Here is a 22,299-nt window from a genome sequence, read left to right as displayed (position 1 = left end):
TGTGTGCAAGATTTAATAGCAAAAGCATGATTCCACCCTACTGGGAAAAGATGGCATTACTGAGCAATCAAAGATAAAATTACAGGATTATAAAAGAGATACAGAATGTTTCAGCTGGTCTCCTTGTTAAAAGAAAGTACTCAGAACTTGTGATAGAAAGACAGTGTTTTATATCTACAGAGATTAATTTACCAGCGAAACAACTTCACCCTGATAGGTATGCTTGTAGTTGAGAGAATAAGAGGGAAAAATAGATCTGCATGTGGTCTGTCTGCATCCTGCATTAGAGGAATTGTAATTGACCCAACCCCAGGCCCGTCTAACCAGCTAGCAAAGTAAATGAGCCTGCTAGGTGTTGATATGTTGAAGAGACCCTGCCTGTAGAAACCTCCATAGAGCAAAAGACAGTAATGAAGACGTGACCCCAATCAAACTGACTTTCCCTTAAGTAAAGGCAGGAAGAGTCCAAGGAAACAACTGCAGTGTATTTAGGGCATCCTTTAGATAGGGCAGAATCCCCTAGAGCGCTTGGTCCTATGGGAAGAATGTCTGATGCAGCAGCTCTTAGGTAGGGGCCTGGGAATTTGCAGCAAGTTCTCCGGTGATGCTGATCCTGCAGACCTGGGTACCACAATTTAAAAATTGAAGAGAGAGAGGAAAGGAGATGGAGAGAGAGAGAGAGAGATGGAGAGAGAGAGAGAGAGAGAGAAAGAGAGAGAGAGAGAGAGAGAGAGAGAGAGAGAGACAGACATTAGTCAACAGGGGATCAAACCCACAACCTGGGTATGTGCCCTAACTGGCAATCGAGCCCATGATGTATAGAGGACGCACCAACCAACTCAACCAACTGAGCAACACCAGCCAGGGCCTCCAATGATTTTTTTGTTCGTTCTTTAGTTTCCTAGTGCTGTGATGATAAAGACAGCTGTGGGAACTGGTGTAAAAAGTGTCTGTTTCTGATTGTTTTCTCTGTAGGCAGTTGAGGAGTGGAAGTGGCATTTGGAGTGGTAAAGACATACAACCACATGCATTTGAAGATTTGGGCAGAAAGCAAGCTACTTCTTGCTGCCTTGGCAGTTTCCTTTCATGCCTTGTCAGGTCAGGGTGTTGCTAGACTTGCAGCTTTTTGGGAAGTTTAAATAGATGTGGAAATTGACCGCAGGGGACCCAGGTTATTGAGGCGGCTCATGCTGGTGGCTCTGCTTACTTGACACATCCCTTTAGATCTGCCTCATCTTTGGTGAGTTTCTTCCCAAAGAGCTGAAAAGGAATCTCATCTGAAATTGCATAATCTCTCTCCTTTTAACTCACAACCTCCAAAATAGTGGGAATAGAGATTTGCTCATTCTTTCTTTTTAAAATATTTTAATATGTTTTTCAAACTTTATTTTTTTCATTAAAAAGGAACACATAGTAAATATGGAGTGTTTAGACAATTTATAAAAAACAAAGTTTAATTTTATGTAAATGTACATATATAAACTTTTAAATATTTAAAGTCATGCCTTTCTAGTTTGTTTCACTCTTTTTACCTCCCCTACCTTAGGAATATATGAATAAATAAAACCCATGCATACGTATGCAAATATATATTTACATATATTTAAATTTTTTTTTTGTGTGTGTGTGTAGACTGTGCTGGTTGTTGCCTGTAGATCCTCTGCATCTCATCAGCATAAAAGTCAGTGTCTTTACTATGACTTACCAGGTCCTGCACGGTTTACACCATGCCTCCCATTGTATCCTGACCTACTGCTACTCCGGTCTTCTTGCTAATTAATCTATGAACACATTGGTCAGCCTCATGCTCAGTGTCTTTCTAGTAGCTGTTCCCAGTACTTAGAATGCTCTTCCTCCAGATATGTGTGTGAGCAGTTCTTTACTTCTTCAAGTCTTTATTCAAAAGTACCTTCCTCAACGAGGCTTTTTGGATCACTTTAAAATTTCACACACTTCTTCCCACAAGCTTCACACTTCATTTTTATTTTTCTCTCCTCCTTAGCAATGATAACAAATACAATATATATTTCACTTACTTATGATTACCAGCTTTCCCAATGATCAGGTACGCTCTATGACAGGGGCTGTCACCTGGGCCGTTCCTTGCACTGTCCCCAGTGCACAGTTGACACTCTATAAATACCTGTTTAAAAATATCAAATGAATGAGCCTAGCCTCAGGAATCATATTCCATGTCCTTTAATATCATCTGTCATGATTTTAATAGCTTTGTTTTCATTTAATGACTGTTTTTATCCCACTAATATGTAATATACCATGTTTTATTAAATGTTATTTTTATAACTAACATACCACATTTTGTTCAAGAATTTGCCTCTGATATTTTCAGTAAGCATTTTTTTGCTCTTGTAATCAGCCAAATAACCTTGTAGGTATTTACTCAAATCTCTGATACTTTCCATAGGATAAATGTTCAGAAATGAAATTTCTGGGTCCATAGGAAATGTCTGTAAGGTTTTTGATACACCTTATCAAATCTCTCTTCATAAGGGCTGCATCTTTCTCACAACAGAGATTTAGAATGCTCATTGCTGTTCAACTTTCATAATACTAGGTACTTTTTTTCAAAAGCTTCCAATTTAATGAGTGAAAAAACAACTCATTAAAATTTGTATGTTTCTTAGATTAGTGGTAAAGATAGATATTTTTCATACTTTTTATTGAACATGTATATTTCTTCTATACATTTTTATTTTATGTTCTCTACTTAATTTGGGGGAGGGTGACTAGCTTTCTTTTAGTGTTTTACAAGTGCTCTTTATATAGATAAGCATTAAAAATATATATGGTTAATTTTCTTTGCCATTTGCTTTTAAATGTCTTCATTGGTGTTTCTTGATACAGAGCACATTAAAGTTTATGTAATGGAGTACATGTATTTTTTTTCTGTATTGAATTGCTTTTCATTTTATGCTTAAAAAAGTTTAACACCTCCTAAGATTATATAAATATTTCTATATGTTCTAGTTATTTTATGGCTTTATTATTTTCCTCCAATTGTTATTCAGTCTTCTAATTCTATTTATTGAATAATGTCATTTTCCTCACTGACTTGAAATTCCCCTTTATTACATACTAATTTGAAAGTATTGTTTGACTGTTTCTGCTCTAATTTTGTTTTATTAACTTGCACCTTTCTGTAGCAGAAACCCACTTTAAAAATTAGCGTTTTATAATATTTTCTTATATTAGGCTAAATCACTTCTCATTTTTAATTTTTAGAATGATTTCATCTCTCTAATATGGGCTTTTTTCCTTGCAGAAGAAATTTAGAAAAATTCCCCCCAACTTCCAGTGGTTAAGTTTGTAGCAATCTATACTAATAAAAGGGTAATATGCAAATTGGTCAGGATGTCCTCACAGTAATGACCGAATAGCAGGCTGCGTGGGGTGACAAGGCTGGCAGGGGGGTTAGTTAGGGAAAACCAAACGACCGAGCAGCAGGCTGTGTGGGATGACCAGGCCGGCAGGGGACTTAGTGAGGGACGACCAAACCACCGAACAGCAGGCTGCGTGGGGTGACCAGGCCTGCGGGGGCACAGTGAGGGGCAACCAGGCCGGCAGGTGAGGCAGTTAGGAGCCAGTGGTCCTGGATTGTGAGAGGGATGTCCGACTGCCGGTTTAGGTCTGACCCCTGGGATCAGGCTTAAACCGGCAGTCGGACATCCCCCAAGGGGTCCTGGATTGGAAAGGGTGCAGGCTGGGCTGAGGGGGACTTCCCCCCCCCCCCCCCATGCACAAATTTTGTGCACCGGGCCTCTAATTTTATAAATAAATGTGAGAAACGATGACTTCTCCTGGTATCTGACTGGCTAATTCTCAATCCCTTCGTTAGAGCTATTATTAGATGTGGCTTGATGTGCACAGCTTCTGACCAATTCCCAGTTTCCTCAAGTTCAACTTGACAGTCAAGCTCTGTTTTTCTGGTGCCATCCTTTTGTACCTTTGCTGCCTAGTTTCCAAAATTAGGAGTCAGTGCCTCGTGTTAAAGCTGTGATTCCCAGGGTGCTGAGCCACTGCAGCTTTATCTGTCTCTGTCCCTGTGGCCCATTGCTTTTGATGAGATGGGAAGCTACATTCACCAGTGTATAGTGGATCAATTGCATTTCTCTGCCCAGATGACAACTAGGAATGAATGTCACAGAATAGATGTGGACAGATGATAGGCAATCAATGTTATATCAGTTCAAGAACAAAATGATAGATAAAGGATAGCTGTTCAGTCCCCCTGCCCCCACCCCCTCCTACAAATCTGGTCTGGGATGAGAACAGTGGTGAGGCAGATAGTGTCATTTTATTTTTTGTTTCAAGAGTCTCTCTTTTATGACAAGCAAGCCTGGGTAAGCATGTAATAAAAACAATAGCCTATTCTTTTTTTTTCTTTATTGATTAAGATATTTCATACGTGTCCTTATCCCTCCATTTGCCCCCCCCCCCAACCCCCACACTCTTTCCCTCACCCCCCTGGTGTCTGTGTCCATTGGTTAAGCTTATATGCATGCATACAAGTCCTTTGGTTGATCTCTCCCCTTTACCCCCCACCCTCCCCTACCTTCCCTCTGAGGTTTGATGGTCTGATTGATGATTCTGTGTCTCTGGATCTGTTTTTGTTCATCAGTTTATGTTGTTCATTATATTCCTTTTGCTCTAAGTCAGGCACCTTTCTAAATACTTTTCACATATAAATTGATTTAATCCTCCCTACTACACTGTAAGGGAAATTCTATTATTCTACTTTAAGGGCTTACCTCAGTTGAACTCCTCATACCTTATAGCAGGTAGGAATTCATTTTAACTTCAGGCATCAGATGGTCTATAAAATTAATTTTTAGTGTGTTTTCATCTTTTTCAGTCTTCATTAATATTTTAGACTCATACTTAGGGAGACACTTAGGGCTGCTAGCCAGGTGCATTTTAAACAGGAATTCATCTTTTTTTAAACCTTTTATTAAAAAATAAAACACAGACACAAAATTAAAAAAAATAGGTCCATCACTTAATGAATTCTAAGGCAAACACTCTTGTAACCACTACCCAGGTCAAGAGAATAGGTCTTTACCATCATCTCAGGACCTCCTCTGTTTGCTCCATCTTTATCTGGACCCTCTTTGTTTCACCAAAAGTAACCACTATCTTGCCTTTTCAGAACAATTTTCTTCCCTGTTTTTGTTTTTTGTGTGTCTAGTTTTATGACAAAGTGTGCCTCCCAATTATCATAGGTTAGTCTTGCCCAGTTTTTAAAAACTTGATGTATATTGTCATCTATTCGAGTTTGCAGATTCTTTCTCCACTGTTTTCTTTTCTTTATAACATACCTGTAGAAGAACTTGGGGCCATTTTCCCTATAGAGTTTTCTCAAGTGTAGGTTTTGCTGGTTATGTATTTCTGGTCCCACTCAACACATTTCTCTGTTCTTTCTATTCCCTGCAAGTTGGCAGATGGATCCAGAGACTTGATAGGATTTGAGATTGATGCATTTGGCCAGACAGTGAGTGGTGTTGAGTTCTTTTATCCAAAGGCACAGGATATCTGAATGTCTCTCTTTTTGTGATGTTAGCAGGTATTGATGCTCAATGCCTTAAAACCAGTAATTCATTGGAGGTTAAATAATTGTTTTATTCTATTATTTATTTTTCATTTATTAATTGGAATAATTTTGAACACGCATAGTTCCTCATTTACTAATTGGTATTCTGTGCTGCAGTTTTTTTGTTTTTTGTTTGTTTGTTTGTTTTATAGAAAAGGCAGAACAATTGCTTCATTCTTTCCTTTTATTTACCAATTTTTCAATTAAGGAATTGGTTGACTGTTACTCTGCAAAGTTGACCAAATAGGATTTTAAGAAATATCCTTGTGAACAAATGAATTTAATGGGTTTTGTCAATCAAAATTACTATCTCTTTTGAAGTTCAACATTTCCCATCTTTCATCAGTGGAAGCCTCTTCAAATTTGTCCCTGAGTCCTTGTGTCATGACTGTAGTAGTCTTTGATAGCTTTCTTGTTATCTAGTATGGAGTGGAACGGGATGTGTGAAAGAGGACAGTGGGAGACAAGATTGCTCAGGACCCGGTAGTCAGTCAGGAAGCATGCCCTGTAGGTCTTTTGTTCCTACTGCAGTGGTAGAGGAGAGGAGAATTCTTTCCTGCTTGTTGCATCTTTTCAAAATTAAATACCAGACTATAAGAGACAACATACATAACACAATAATTAGTTGCACTGATTGAACATTTAATCTTACTACCAGGTATGTGCTAAGAGATACAGTTATTTCTGCCTCTAGCAGTGGGTATGAGGTGTCTCTTGCCTTTAGGTGTAGCTCAGTAGTGGCTGCAGTTAGAGTTCCAGTATAACCATGAAATGTCTTTAGCCAGTGATCTGAATTCCAAGAATGTCCAGTTAGTGCTTAGAGGAATTCTATATACTACAAGGGAGACAACATAAGCAAAATAATTATCTCTATTTTTCCCTTTCTGTAATGGGTTTGGCTTCCAAGTAGAAGATTTCAAGAAAAGAAAATTAAATTTATGCTTCAAATTTTAGTATTTCTTTGGGCTTTCTAAATCGTTTAAATGCACCTCTTAGGCTTTTTCTATAACAGCTTTATTGAGAAATACTACTTGTATCATACAATTTACATATTTAAAGTGTTCAATTCAAGTGTTTTAGATTATTCACAAAGTTGTATATCCATCACCATAATAAATTTATCATCACCAAAAAAGAAACCCTGTACCTGTTAGAAGTTGCTCCTCATTTGCCCTGACCTCTCCCTTCTCATCCCCCTACTTTTAGACAATCACTTACGTCTTTATAGATTTTTCTACTTTAAAAATTTCATATAATGGAATCATATAATATATAGTATTTCATGATTACGTTCTTTCACTTAGTATAACATTTTCAAGGTTCATTTGTGTTGTGGAATTTATCAGTACTTTATTTTTTTATTACTGATAATAGGCAGTTGTATGTATATAGCACATTTTATTTACCTATCCTTCAGGTAAATAAAATGTGGATAAATGGGTTGTTTTCACTTCTGCACTATTATGAAATATACAGCTATGAATATTTATGTACCTGTTTTTTATATGAACATATATTTTTATTTTTCTCAAATGAAATATACATTTGATTTCCATTTTTTATGATATTTATGTTCTATAAAGTCACCAATTAGCAAATACTGAGCCATTCAAAATTAAATACCAGACTCTAAATACTGAATTAGCAAATACTGAGCCATTGTTCCTCGAGGAAATATAGGGTTAAGTTCTGTAAGCCGCTGGTTACAAGACTTGCCAACCAATCAATATATAACCTTGTTTGATGTGTGTTTCCATTTAAAGATGTCTTATTTAATATATACTTCTTACAAATAATTGATTACATGTAGTATTTCTTTATAATAAAACACTAGCTGAAAAGGGTTTAACATTTTCTTGACTCTAGTTAATATGGTAAATGTCACTGGCTTTTAACCTTATAAGGATGCTTTTTCTTATCAGTCATTATCTCATGAATCCACAAATTTCGCCACTTCATGGTTTCATCATGTACTATTGACCTCTTTAGCATTTTCTGGAGTGGTCTCACAGACACATCAGGAATTTTCTCCTTTTTATTCTAGAAGTACAGTATTGTCAGGTCATTTACATTTAATTCATAACCAACATCACTATTTCTCATGCCTGAATGAAGCTTATTTACCACACGTATTTTCTTTTTAAAGTCCATCACAATCTTCTTGTGCTTCGGAACACTAGACAGTAGCTTAGCATTACCCTTGGGAGTAATTTTAAGCAGCAAAATCACCAACAAAAAGCACAAAAAGCAAAAAACGTGGCATGAAGTAGACCATGAAAAGACACTATTTACATTCTGAGAGATGAAACTAGGCAGACCATGGCCTTGTTCAACCTCAGCTGGGAATGGGAGTGTCAGATGACTCAATTTTTTGCCACATTGCATGTATCTATAAATGACCAGAAAAATGACACAGTATTGATTTGGAGTTACAAATAAATATTTGCAAACAGGTAAACTCATATGTGTGTGAATAATGAAGATTGTACCTAGAAGTGGAATTGCTAGATCATATGATAATGCCATGTTTAAAGTTTGGAGGAACTGGCAGATGGTTTTCCAATGTGGCTGTGCCATTTTACGTTCTTACCAGCAGTATGTGAGAGTTGCTAATAGGTCTCCACACTTTTGCTAATACTTTTTATTACTAACCTTTTTTTGTTTTTGTTCTGGCTATCTTGGTGGTTATGAAGTGGTTGCTTGTTGTGATTTGATTTGCATTTTTTCTGATGGTTAATGATAGCTAGCATTTTTTTTTCAGGTTGTTATTGGCCATTTGTATATCTTTTTTTTTTGTAGAAATGTCTATTCAGATCCTTAGTTCATTTTTTAATTGGTGTAATTTTTAATAATAAGAGTTGGAGACTTTGATACTGCACTTTCAATAATAGGTAGAACAATTATGCAGAAGGTTGATAAGAAAATCAAAGATAAGAGAAGACTTAACTAGATTCAATAGACATCTATAGAATTACCTAGTTCTCCCTTCTATTCTGTTAGATTTTGCTTCATATATTTTGTAACTATACATGTATGTATATGATTGTTATATTTTCATGAAGACTTGGCACTTCAATCATTATAAAATGCTCCTCTTTATCCCTAACAGTAATTTTTGTTTTACTGATTTTATTTTATCTGATATTAGCATAGCTGCTATGGCTTTCTTATGGATGCTGTTTGCATGGTGTATGTTTACATCCTTTTATTTTAACCCACATGTATCATTCAATTTAAAGTGTCTCCTGATGCAACGTATGGATTGATCACATTTTTATCCAGCTTTACCATTTCAATTTTTATTATATTCTATAATACTTTCACATTTAGTGTTATTATTCCTACAGTTAGATTTATGTATACCATTTTACTTTTATTTTTTAAATGAATCTTGTCTTTTTTGTTTCTTATTTCTCCTATGCAACTATATGTTGAATTGAGAGGATATTTTGTATTATAACATTTTAATTTCTTTAGTGATTTTTCATTATATTATTTTAAATTATTTCTTTAGTGGTTGTTCTGGAGCTTACCGCATAATTCTCAACCTATCAAAATTTACTTAAGATTTAATGAGCTTAATTTAAGCCAGATATAGAAATATTATTCCTGTATAGCTGTCTTCTATCTTTCCTCCTTTTGTGCTAATATTGTTGTACATTTTCCATCTGTATGTTTCAATTCAACAATATATTGTTATAATTACTGTTACATAATTTTATCTTTTAAAGAAGTTTATAAAAGAAATGAGACCAATATATATTTAATGTGTTAACCTTATTGACCCTTTATGGTTCTCATCATTTTTTTCTGTGAATTTTAATTAGAATCTGGTGTCATTTCTTACTCAAGTACAATTTTGCTGACACCTACCTCCTTTGTGCTATTAGTGTCAAATGCCTTATATTTTTCTATATGTTATTGGCCCAACTATAGAAATATTTACATGTGACTTCATACATATACTTCATAAATTAGTTAAGGGAAGAAAGAAGACATATGCCTATATTCTGTTTTATATAATTATATAATTACTAGTGTTCCCGTTGCAGGAAAAATCCTGCAATAGGGTTTCCTGCTGCACTCTACCCCGCCCTGCCTGCTCTCCTCCATTGTCCCCCGACCCTCGTTCTCCGTCAGCCACCCTGCTTTTCTAACTTCTCCGCCAGCCCCGCCTCCGTTCCTCTCTTCTCCCCTGGCCCCGCCTCCGCTCCTCCCTTCTCCCCCGGCCCGCCTTCTCTGCCAGCCTGCCTGCTTTTCCCTTCTCCCCCAGCCCGCCTTCTCTGCCAGCCTGCCTGCTTTTCCCTTCTCCCCCGGCCCCGCCTCCGCTCCTCCCTTCTCCCCCGGCCCGCCTTCTCCGCCAGCCCGCTCTCCTTCCTTCTCCCCTGGCCCCGCCTCCACTCCTCCCTTCTGCCCCGGCCCGCCTTCTCTGCCAGCCCGCCTGCTTTTCCCTTCTCCCCCGGCCCCGCCTCTGCTCCTCCCTTCTCCCCCAGCCCCGCCCCTTCTCCCCCAGCCCTGCCTGCTCAACTTCCTTCTCCCCCGGCCCCGCCTCCGCTCCTCCCTTCTCCTCCCCCCGGCTTGCTTGCTTCTCTGCAGCTTTGCTCCCTTCTGCAGCTCTTGGCTTCTTTCTACCTTTGTTGGGGTAATTTGCATATTCGTCCTGATTGGTTGGTGGGTGTGGGTTGGCTGGTGGGCGTGGCTTGGGCGTAGCGAAGGTGCGGTCAATTTGCATATTTGTCTATTATTAGATAGGTTTTTTACTGGTGATTTTTGGTTTGCTTTTTCATGAGATTCAAATTACTGTCTGGTGTTACTTGTCTTCAGTATAAAGACCTTCTTTTAGTAGTTCAGGTAAGATAGATCTGCTAGTAACAATTACTCTCAGTTTAAAAAAAGCTCTGAATGTCTTTATTTCATTTATTTTTTGAAATATAAGGTTGCTGGATATAAGATTCTTAGTTTATAGATTTTTCCTTGCAGCATTTTGAATATATCATTCCATTAATTTCTGGCCACCATTGTTTCTAATGAGAAGTCAGCTGTTAATCTTATTTTGTTCTCTTGAATTTAAGGAGTTGTTTTTCTCTGCTGCTTCAGAATTTTCTCTTTGCTTTTGGCTGTCAGTATTTCAACCATGATATAGCTGGGTGTGGATCATTTGTGCTTATCCTACTTGAATTTTATTAAAAATATTGGGTGTGTAGATAAATGTTTTCTAAATATTTGGGAAGTTTTTAGTCATTAACTCTGTAAATATTGTTTGCTGCTCCTTTCTTTTTCTGTTCACCTCTGATACTCCCATATTATGCATATGGTGTTCTTAATGGTGTCCCACATTTCTTTGACACTTTAATTTTCTTCATTATTTTTTCCTCTATTTTTTCAATAACATAATCTCTATTGATCTATCTTCAAGTTACTAATTCTTTTTTCCGTAAACTGAAATCTACCAATGAGCACTCTCTAGTGAATTTTTTATTTCAATTATTATATTTTTAACTCCAGAACTTTGATTTAATTTTTTATTTATTTATATTCTCTATTTGATAATGTATTGGCACCATACATTACATTACTTCTTTAAACATGATTTCCTTTAATTCTTTGAACACACTTATGATTGTTTGACATCTTTGACGTTGTTTCAAAGTCTTTGCCAGTTAAACCCAACATCTGCCCCTCCCCCCTCCCTTCTGCATAGGGATTTCACATTTCTTTTTCTTTCTTTCTTTCTTTTTTCACATTTTTAAGTTTGTTGCTATTGTTGAAACTGGATATTTAGGTAATACATTGTATCAGTGCTGCATTCTTATTCCCTCATCCTCCAGGGATTGTTTTTGTTTGCTCATTTCTTTGCCCAATGTCTTGGCTAGACTATTTTAATAATTATTTCCTACACAATGAGCAGCTACCAATATCATTGCTCAGAGGAGCAGCCTTAGGAATGTGCATAGTCACTGTGTGACGACAGAGGTTTTAAAAGATTCCCTTTGTCTCTTTGGTCACCCCTGTTAAATTGCCTATCTCTGCTGGAATCATACCTAGAATGTAGGTTTTACTAATTGCACGATAATTGCTCAGTTGTTTTGTCAGTGCTCTAGGATATAAATGCTCCATAGTCTGATCTAATTAAATTCATTTCTTTTTGTAGAGTTAGTTTTTGAGGCAAATCTTTGAAGTTTTTCTGACTCCAGAATGGCTGTCCTTAGCTGTCTTTTTTTCCTGGTCCTCTCTGGTAAACTAGCTGGCCTATGGTTTACCTTATTGCTTTAATGGAGCTATCTGCTTTGTCTTAATTAGTTACCATCAAAATCTCCATTGGTTTTTAGAGCACCCTTGGACTCTATTTCAAATAAAGTCAGTTCCTTTGGGGAGAGTTTATGAGCTCTCTGTTCTTATGGACTTACTTTTCTCTTTCTGGTCTTATTGAAAAATAAAAGCTCTTCATTGGTGCTCTAGAGCTAGGGACAGGGACAGTGGCATGACTCTCTCAGAGTGAAAGCCTTGCTTCATTAGCTGGCAGAGCTGGCAGCCTCTGGTCTTCTCAGCTTATCTGTCCTGGCATGGACAGATAAGCATGTGTGCTGAGGCAAGGGCAATCAGAGTTACAATATTCTTAGCCTGCTCTGCTTAGGATAGAGCTTCTGTCTTATAAATAAGGGTGAGTGGAAGAAGAGAGTACCCGATTTCATGGCTACATTACCAGAAATTTAGCTTTTTCATCTTATAAATGAAGAGAATGTGATTAATTTAGGTGGCCTTTCCTTCGTGATATCCCTTAACTGGGAGCTGATGGGTCAAGGAGCTCTATTTCCTTGACCCCACCCAACCATCATGTGGAACTGAGGGTTGATGGGGAGATAGATAGTTGTAGGTGAAGTTCTTGCTGAAATTTAGTATATTTTCTTAAATAAATATTTCTTAATTTGCCATTTGCTCTTAGGAAAATTTCCAGAGACTTCAAAGAATTATTTTTCAAGAAGTCATTTTTACTAGTTATGGTTGTTTGCTGGGGAGCAGTTTCAAAGAAGTCCTTACTCTGAAATTCTGGAAGTGAAAGTCTCTCTCTTAGACTTTTTATATTTATCTAAAGTATAAGAAAATGAAGGCAATTATTTGAATTAAATTTTAGAAATCTTAAAGAGAAAGGCCTTCTGGGACTAGATTTCTGGGTGGAATCATCTAGGGTTTTTCACTGTGATTGAGTTCTTCTGAAAACTTCTTAGCTTTGCAAAATGCTTTGACTAAGCAGACTTAAGATAATCTACAAATATATATATATATATATATATATATATATATATATATATATATATATATATATTCAGCAATGTGGACATTGCACTAAAAAAGTCTGACTTAATTATTGCCTCTACATTGAAATCCATATTTTAAGACAACTTAGTTTTCCTCTTCATTTACTTGATAGCTTGGGGCCATTCTCAATTTTTTAAGCCAGAAACTTTAAATGTATTCATTGAAGTCAGTTCATCAAACGTTATGGAGTTCTACCCTGGACAATCTATCAACATTGCTCTGGGTACAGTGGGAGAATTTAATATAGATTATATGATCTATAGTTGCAAAGAGCCATTAATTGGGAATTTATATAACCAAGAAGACACAATTAAATTCTATCTCTTTGCAGGCACTTGCTTAATATTTAGATTTTTTCCTAAGTAGTTGTTTTTTACTAAGGTCATTAAAGCAGTCAGAAGAGGTGGTATTTACAATTGTATCATGTGAGTTACATTGGCTCCTTTAGTAAAATATCCTGTAAGCATGTTCTGCTGGCCTCAGTGGCCACCTACCTTCTCAGGGCATCATAGGCTTTCTATTGTCAAGTACCCAAACTTCCTTTGTCCCTTGTTTATAATTATGGCATAACCACATTCTATGGTATTTACTTTCATAATGATTGGTTCTCCTTTTCTATTGTTATTTGATTCTCCTATATGATGATGTGAATGAGATTGTCGAGGTAAGCAGAAATCTAAGAATATATATTAAAACTATGATGAAATTAACAAATTTGGGGGGAAAATTTCTTACTTAAACCCTCAATTTAGGAATAAATTGTTGATACCTCTGGTTTTTCTTTCTAGTTATCTTCCTGTCAGTCTGAAAGAATTTAGATAATAACAAGACCCCCATGTGTTATCTGTTTTCATTTTTCCTTATGTCATTCAAATTATTAACTCCACAAAACAACCCAGAACTCCATTCATTTAGTAAACAACTAAAGGTCCCCCTGTCTGGCAAGCATTGTGCTAAGTACTGCTAAGTACTGGGGCTTCAATATCAGTGAGATTATTTCCATGATCTTAAAAGAATTTTATAGGCTCATGAGGGAAACAAATATAGAAACAAATAAATGCATTAGTTAGTGTTCTATGGTAAAAGAATTATGTACAGGACAGATAGAAGACCGCAAGGTCAATGCTTACTTCTGCAGAACAGTAGAGAGGTCAGAAGAATCTTCACCTTCAGGAAGTGATGACTAAACTGCGCCATGAAGACAAATTCTGAAAAGACTGAATTAGACAAAAGGTGATGAGGAAAGGCATTCCAGGCATGAGAAAGGTTTGAAGAAAAAAAAAATCCACACAGATAGACTTATCTTAATGGTCTTTAACCTTATAATTAGGAGGATGTAAGTCCAAGAGAAGACTCTGTTTCCTTGATTATAATACTTTTATTTTTATTTTTTGGTCTGACTTCTCCAAGTCTCCTGGTCTCAACGTCCTTGGTAACAGAGAGGAGTGCCATTTTTATCTAATACAGAATCTAATATTTAGTAGGTTCTTAAAAATGTGTTGAATGAATCAATGACATAAATCCATTGGTCATCATCCACATTAAGGCCAATTCTTTGCCCTGGAAATTAGTTCTGAGTATACTTCACATCATGATACCAGCCCCTATTTCTGGGTTTCTGGCCTTTCATTAAAGTTCAAGCAAGAGAAGGACTGCTTCCTGTGGCCAGGTTTGGCTGTACTTTCACTGGAAGTAGCAGCAGGGATGTGCAAATTCCACATAGTTATAGATTGTGGGTTTAGGCTTTGGCTTATGATCTTGTGCCTCATTTTAAGAAAAATTACATACCTTGAGGCATATCATGCATAAATAGATCAAAAATTGGTAATTCAAGCTACTCCTTTCATTTTAAAAACCTCTCTTCCATTATTTTTATTTTTTATTTAATGTAGCACTGATATCTTCTAACACATAGCACATAATAGGAAAGTACCGGGTTGGGTCTTTCATCCCTCCTGGCCTATCACCTCCTCATTTACTGGTCTTGAACCCTTAGTGACACCACAATTTGTCATTTCTGGGTATTCCTGGGCTCTACCCCCTCCACGGGTTATGTGTCAGCTCTAGGGCTTGGTAGGAGAGGTAGGTGAGGAGAAGCCAACTCTCCCCGTTCCTGCCTGGCCTAGTCAGTCCTCACTGTAGACCACACAAGGGTGTAAAGGCGTTTATGGCTTTTTTTTTCCAATGGGAGGAAAACTCAAAGCAACTTGACTTTAAATGCTCAGCAAGGGCACACTCTGTGGGCACAGCTTTCAGTGACTACCCAGGTGTCCTGCCCTAAGGTGAGTCCCTTTCCAGGAGAGGACATTTTGGGGAGCCCCTTCTCTCTCCACAGGATCCATTTTCTCTCACTGACTCCCCAAACCCCCAGCAGTACATTCCCTCACACCTGATTCATTAACTATAATAAAGGATGACACTCTGAGGTTTAATATTCTAAGATCAAGAGAATAAACTGCAGTAGGTACAGCTTTGTAACTCCAAATCACACAGATTCCCTTTTGAAGTCTCTCACTTCCCCTCCTCCCCTGAACTACAAGCCAGCCCCTGGAACACACATACCCTCCCCACACTCACACCCTCCTCAACCACCACACACCACTCCTCCCAAGAACGAATGCTAATTATCACAGAAATTACAGACTAATGTCTTAAAGAAGGAAGAGTTCGTTTTCTGCCACATAATTTGTAAGGCAATACTCTCTCCAGCAGTCTGGACATCTTATTATTATGCAAAAAAATACACAGTATAATTCCCTTTCTCCATCCCATCCTCACCCTAATCCTTCTCCCCATGCCATTTTAAATTGCACTCCCTGGGCTTGCTAGAAATAAGAGAAGCTTCTATTGTGGGGCCAGAGACTCGTCCAGGGCCTGCGCTAACAAAGAGACGCTTTGCTATTGCTGTTCCATTAAGGAATAGATTAACTCCTTATCTGAGAGTCCACTTTACCCTCAATTTCCAACTAGGCAGGAGGGGAGCCAATGGATTAATCTTCCCCTGGCAAAATATAGGCAATTGATGATGTGTGCACAATAGCCAGGTCACATGGTCTGACAAAGGATTTATTTTTTTCTGATTCATGTTTCATTTTCATCAAAACATACAAAAGAATAAAAATCAAGCTGGATTTCAGTTTTGGGGTGTGTGGCATTTAATCACCTTCGTGAAGAAAAGAAAAATTACACAAACTCACATAGAAAATTCTGCCAGCATGGTCACCAGAGCTTATAGATACACAAATTAATTATGAAAAATGTTCTAGCCCTTAAATAAATCTTAAAAATTCTCTTTGAACACGTGGCCCTGTAGCCTGGTGATGCTAAAATTGGTCAAAGGCAGAGCTGAATGTCAAATGATAATTTCTGCTAAATAATTCAGGTCACCCGAACTCTGATATTTTACCTATTTTAATGAGTATAATGGGTGCAATTAGAGGCTGTTTTCCTCACGGCGCCAGACACAATATGTTCTCTCCTAATTGTGGGCTCCTTTTTCTTCTGGTAATTCCTATCTGAACATTTGTCCTATATTCCCAGTGCCTGGCAGCAGCAGCCACTAAATAAATGTGGGGTGAAGTCAGGAACTGAGTTAAGTTTTGATGCTTATCATGAAGCACAAAGAGATTGCAGAGCAAAAACTAGACATTCCCATAAGAAAGTCTGTGGTCAGTTTCATCTGCGACAGAATGGAATGGGAATAAAGACATCTTAGGACTTGGGCTTCTCTCTAATGTTATCTTTTTTTTTTTCCTCCCCTGACAGGGAAGTGGTGCTGATATGGTTGATAAGAACAAGTGCTGCACACTCTGCAACATGTCTTTTACCTCAGCGGTGGTGGCCGACTCCCATTATCAAGGCAAAATCCATGCCAAAAGGTTAAAGCTGTTGCTAGGAGAGAAAACTCCACTAAAGGCCACAGGTATGTGTGCGATGCGCAATCGTGGGGAGACGCTGGAGTTCAAGCAGCGTGCCTGTCTCCTTAATTCTGCTCCCTCTTCAGTAGTGGCTGCCAGAATCGGAGACTCATAAGCAGATGTCCTTCCAAACCTAAAGGGAGGGGGCAGGTACCCCCGGCAAACCTTACTGTCATGGACCGTTAAGTCCAATAGCAGGTGCTCTTTCTGAACCTGGCTCCTTTAGATCTGTAATCTGGCAGCTTGCAATTCCTGAAAGGCTGTTTACCTCCTGCAAGATGTTGTCTGTCATACTTATTGTATGTTATGTAAGATATTATATCTATTATGCAAAGAACACTGTTCTTCCCTAGCTTCAGTCTGCAATCAGTATGGTAACGGAGAGTGTGCTGGGTGTAGTGGGTACATTCCCTCCCAGGCCTGTGTGGTGCGGGGTATCTTGCAGGGAAGAGGAAAACTGCAGTTATGAAAAACATTTTAAAAATATACATATTTTATTGATTTTTTACAGAGAGGAAGGGTGAGTGATAGAGAGTTAGAAATATCGATCAGCTGCCTCCTGCACACTCCCCACTGGGGATGTGCCCACAACCAAGGTACATGCCCTTGACCGGAATCGAACCTGGGACCCTTCAGTCCGCAGGCTGATGCTCTATCCACTGAGCCAAACCGGTTAGGGCTGAAAAACATTTTTGTTTGCAGACATCTGAGTTGGTGGGTTTTTTTTAAAGAAATTTTCTATTTAGAATAAGGTGTTTTAAATATAAATCTTAAATCCTTATTTTTAGATGTTAAATATTATTTGCTACATTTTTTTAAAATATAGTTTTTATTGATTTTAGATAAGAAGGGAGAGGGGAGAAAGAGAAACATCAGTGATGAGAGAGAATCATTGATCGGCTGCCTCCTGCATGCCCCACACTGGAGATTGAGCCCACAACCCAGGCATGTGCCCTGACAGGGAATCAAACCATGATCTCTTGGTTAATAGGTTGATGCTCAACCACTGAGCCACATGGGCCAGGCTATTTGCTATAAATTCAATAATCCATTATTATTTATTTAATTATTGAGGTAACATTGGTTTTAACATTACATAAATTTCAGGTGCTCACCACCCCGAAGGTCTAGTTTCTATCTGTCTCTGCACCTTTGACCCCCTTTACCCATTTCACCCTCTCTCTACTCCTCCTCTGGTGACCACCAATCTATTGTCTGTATGAATGAGTTTGTTTTTGTTTTTTGTATGTTCATTTTTGTATTTTTTTCTTCACAATTGAATAAAATCACACGTTTTTTTGTCCTTTCTTATCTGGCTTATTCAATGAGCATACAAGGTCCATCAATGCTCTAACAAATGGCAACATTTCATCTTTTTTTAATGAGATTCAACCTATTAACTTTCACAATAAAAAGCTTACATATTGATAGCATTTGGCCTTCTAATTGCTTAACTAAATATTTTTTTTCAGGAGTCTATCAAAGCACAAAACTAAAAATACTGTTTTAATTTAATCAAGGTAGGCTGTTTGAACAAGGCGTACATTATGGTGAAGATGTTAACTAGAATAGGTTATAATCCCAAGAAGTTGGGGGTGTATTTCATGATGTCTATTCTTTCAATGCAATTAAAATTTAGCAGTTCATTTTATCCTGCTGTCTAATGAATCGTGCATAAATCGTGGGTTGTAATTCTTTTTTAAATGGTATTTTGGAATTTGGAGAATGTATAAAACAATACTTGGCTTTTATCCTCAGCATTGTTTTTCTTAGGAGAAAGATCTTCTTTTACTTAGAGAATAGCAAGAAATCTTTTCACTGTATTTTTCTACTTAGTCTAACAAAAGAATACTGTTTTTGCAAAGGTGGCTTTGACATTCAGATATAGGATAGGGTTGTGAAACATGAAATCTGGTGACAAGCTCAGCCTATTTGGGGGCATACTCTGTGTATGAGCATTTGATAAGCAACCACTTGATTGAAATTCCTGATTCTTGCTCTTTAAAAGGTTGGATACTCACCTTGTAACCTACACCCCTTCAAATCTCTTAAAATAGACACCTCAAAGAAACAGTCCCTGGAAAAATTTTCTCTGTTTTCCATGAATGAGCAACTAGCTCATTTGTTCTCTCTGCCTCAGCAGAGGATTGCTATTAAATTTAAGTTTAGAGGTAGAGATGGAAGAGGAGCTGTACCATTGTTTATCACATTAAGTAGCAAACGGAGAGTTATTATTTCTGCAGAAAAAAATCACCACATGGCAAAAATAGTTCTTTGTGAATTTAAATATATCCTCAAGATCGCCAAGTGCAAGTGTGTTTTCCTGAATTCAAATACCCTCAGAGCTGTAAATAGAACTTGGCTGTAATTTGTTAGTTGCCATCAATATTCCACAAGAAAAATCAAAAGCACTTAAGCTAAAATCTTTATGCAGTGCCTTCGCTTTGGTGTCCATAGAACTGGCCCAGTCCTCACTGTGGCAGAAATCAGGTTGCTGGGTAGGCAAGCAGAGAATGGGGGTGGGTGGGTGGAAGAGCGCTACCTGTGTGTGGGGCTGTGGGAAGCAGCATCCCCCTTCCTCACCTTGCTCAGAGTTCTCAGGCTGCACGTCACTCTTCTGAAGCTTATCCTCTCCATTTTCTTCTAATGATGCTTCAAGCAGAAAGAATCTTGCAAAGTGGCAACATCCGATAGACCTGAAGGGCTTGGGAAGTGAAATGGGTCCCTGGGCTTGGGTTAGGGTCAACCCAGCTGCTGGCAGTGAGCAAAGGAAGCAGTATATCCTGATAGAGAGAGGTGAGTCCTTAGGTAAAAGTGGAAGCAGAGGGTAGGCTAGGGAGGTGTGGCACAGGATGGGGTTTGAGGGCTTGCTAAGGAGGGTAGAACCTAGCAATGGAGAGTCTGGGCACGGAGGTCCTGCAGAGGCTTGAGCAGGGCACCAGCATCAGGAAAGTCTGGCAGGTGGAAGCGAGGTCCTGGCTGCCTTCGTGTGGTTCTAGGGAAAGGAAGGGCTGTTAAAAGTGTTGCAGGGCGTCATTATTTAAGAGCACTGGGCTGGTAATTAAGCATAAGGAACATGTCAAAAACCTGGTTCCCAGACCTAGGCTATAGGTGAGGGCTTGGTCTCAAGCACAAATTCAGTTACTACAAGTACAGGATAAGGACCAAGAGGCACCAGAAATGCTATCCAGAGGCCACGGGCTTCCTGAGCTTCCGTGCAGCCCCTTTAGCCCTTTTCCTGTCATGGTTCCTGCAGCCCAGCCCAGCAGCAGTTCCTGAAAGACTTCACCCTCTGAACGGTGGCTGCCCTGTGCACATCTAGGAACTGCTCTGCCTAATCAACCAGCTTGGCTTCAAATTACCTCTATAATGAAAACAAAAAGGGAAAAAAAAACACATATAAAACTCAAGAAAGTGAATCAAGATCCAGAGCGAAGCAATTCTCCTGCTCAGGTGTGCTGCTTAAGCTGCCCCTCCATGAATAATGGGCTCTTTGAACTGTAGTGTTTTCTGGGCAGGAATAATTGAAGCACGACTCATTGCTTCTCCTAGCTATTCCATGTGTTGAGGGTGAGCAATTGGTGCCTGTGAATCATTACCTTTCCTCCGACTCACGGTGCCTTGGGCTCACGCATCAGCTGGGTATCCTGCCAAATTAGCTGTCATTTTAGTTGTCTTCTCCAGGGTGCATGTTTACTAGAATTCCTGAGTCACTGGAACAAAAACCAGTTTCAATTCTTGGTTAGTGTGTTTCAGAATCTCTGTTCTAGTTCATGCTATTCTAGATCCTGCTGCAAGATGAGAGCAGGGGGAGGACTCTTGACTCATCGTGTTCTTTCAGGGTCAGCAGACCTCAGCATGGAGATCTTGCCGAGATCAGAGGCCAGAGGGAGGTTGCCATAGTCATGTCACACTACGAGGAGCATTGAGGGGAGACTCAGAGGCCAGAGGCCAGAGGCCAGACAATGAAGAGCGTGAAAATCCTCTCATTGGAGGAAGAGTGAAGGAAGCAAAGGTTGTTAAGCATGGAAAAATGATTACTCAGGGGTAAATCATTTGGAAGACTGTCAGGAGAAATATTCATGTTGTGTGTGTATGTGTGTGAGAGTGTGCACATGCATGTATGTGCTTGGTTGCAACAAATATAACCAATGAGTGAGTAGAAAATGAGGGAAATTGGTTCTGAGCTCAAGCTAAGGAAGAATTTATTAATATTCAGAGATACTTAAAGGTAAAATGTGTAGCTGTGGGAGCTGCTAATCACTTGGCAGGGCATTTTCTGAGGGGGTTCCTGCCTAATTAGCATACATGCCATTTAAAGTCCCTAGATTATATAGTTAGCCTGAATGACATTAAATTCCTCCTACCCTGAGATTCCCCTCCAGAATCTACAGGTTTGACCCACTGACATAATATAGCAGAAATAATACTGGCCTGGGAGTCAGGAGAAGGAACTCAGGCTCTAACTCTGCCTAGTTATATAATCTTTAGTAGCTCTGTTATCTTTTTTAACCTCAGATTTCTTATCTGTCATTTAATTCTAATTGTGGATGAAGTGATCTTACTGACCCTTATCAGAATAAACAATAGATTTAAAAGCACTTTTGGGAGGTGGGGGCTTGGTGAAGGTGGGCAAAGGGGCGGGGGGAGAGGGAGACATGTACAATAGTGCCAACACTAAAAAATTTAAAAAAGAAAGAAAATTAGAAGGTGCTCTGAGCATTTGGTAAATGAGTTAATAAGGGATGTGGCTCCTTTCCTCTGTTAGAGCCTCTGACTTCCTGATTAACATGGGCTGTTCACACACTACCTTGGGAATAGCATATAGGGACATTCTGTTGTTATTCCTTCAAGACAAATCTTTCTGGGATCATTTCTATGAACTGAGGCGAGCCTGGCACTGGAGCTGCCCATTAGAGAGACAGTGCTGGTGGGCATGGGGAGCATAGACTGTGAATTCAGGGGCAGGGGATGGCCGTGGAGCTGAGGAGACAAACAGGCTCTGGCATTAAGAAAACCTGTCAGGAGGGAGAGGCAGCCACCAAGCTGGGGGCAGGACCATGGATCTGGGCCTGGGGCCTGGCAAGTAGAGACCAGAGTAAGTCATATCTAGAGGGTAAAACAAGGAACCAGACACCATAATGAGGGCCCAGAAAAGGGTATAGATGTCAGGAATACAGAAGAGGCTGTTATCAGCGTAGAAACATAAGTGATAAGAGAGCTAGAAGCTTAATGCCAAACTTCAGAGATCAGGCTGCTCCAATCTTGCTCATTTAAGCTGGGATTAGCCCCAGAGACTGCTCACAGGGAGCTGACTCTGGGTGAAGGTGAGTACTTCCAACAGAGTGGAGAGGACAGAGCCCTCAGGTTGTGCACTTCATGGTTGCTTTTCTGGGCTCCTGTGCACTGAGCTGTGGTTTTTTCCAAGTGGCTGCCTGGTTGACCTGTAAGGACATA

General features: G+C 38.9%; 1 protein-coding gene across 1 annotated transcript in view; it reads left to right on the top strand.

Annotated features, from left to right (window-relative positions):
• Positions 1 to 22,299, top strand: part of ZMAT4 (zinc finger matrin-type 4) — a gene marked incomplete at both ends in the record, with an annotated part of 210,295 nt that overhangs the window by 100,388 nt on the left and 87,608 nt on the right. The window contains one exon of the mRNA XM_079779624.1: positions 16,691 to 16,847. Within this exon, the coding sequence (XP_079635750.1) occupies positions 16,691 to 16,847 (157 nt within the window). The remainder of the gene's footprint in view (positions 1 to 16,690; positions 16,848 to 22,299) is intronic.

Source organism: Cnephaeus nilssonii (genome assembly GCF_951640355.1).
Source record: "Cnephaeus nilssonii genome assembly, chromosome: 8".
NCBI classification, from domain to species: domain Eukaryota; kingdom Metazoa; phylum Chordata; class Mammalia; order Chiroptera; family Vespertilionidae; genus Cnephaeus; species Cnephaeus nilssonii.
This window is presented reverse-complemented; position numbering and strand designations above follow the sequence as displayed.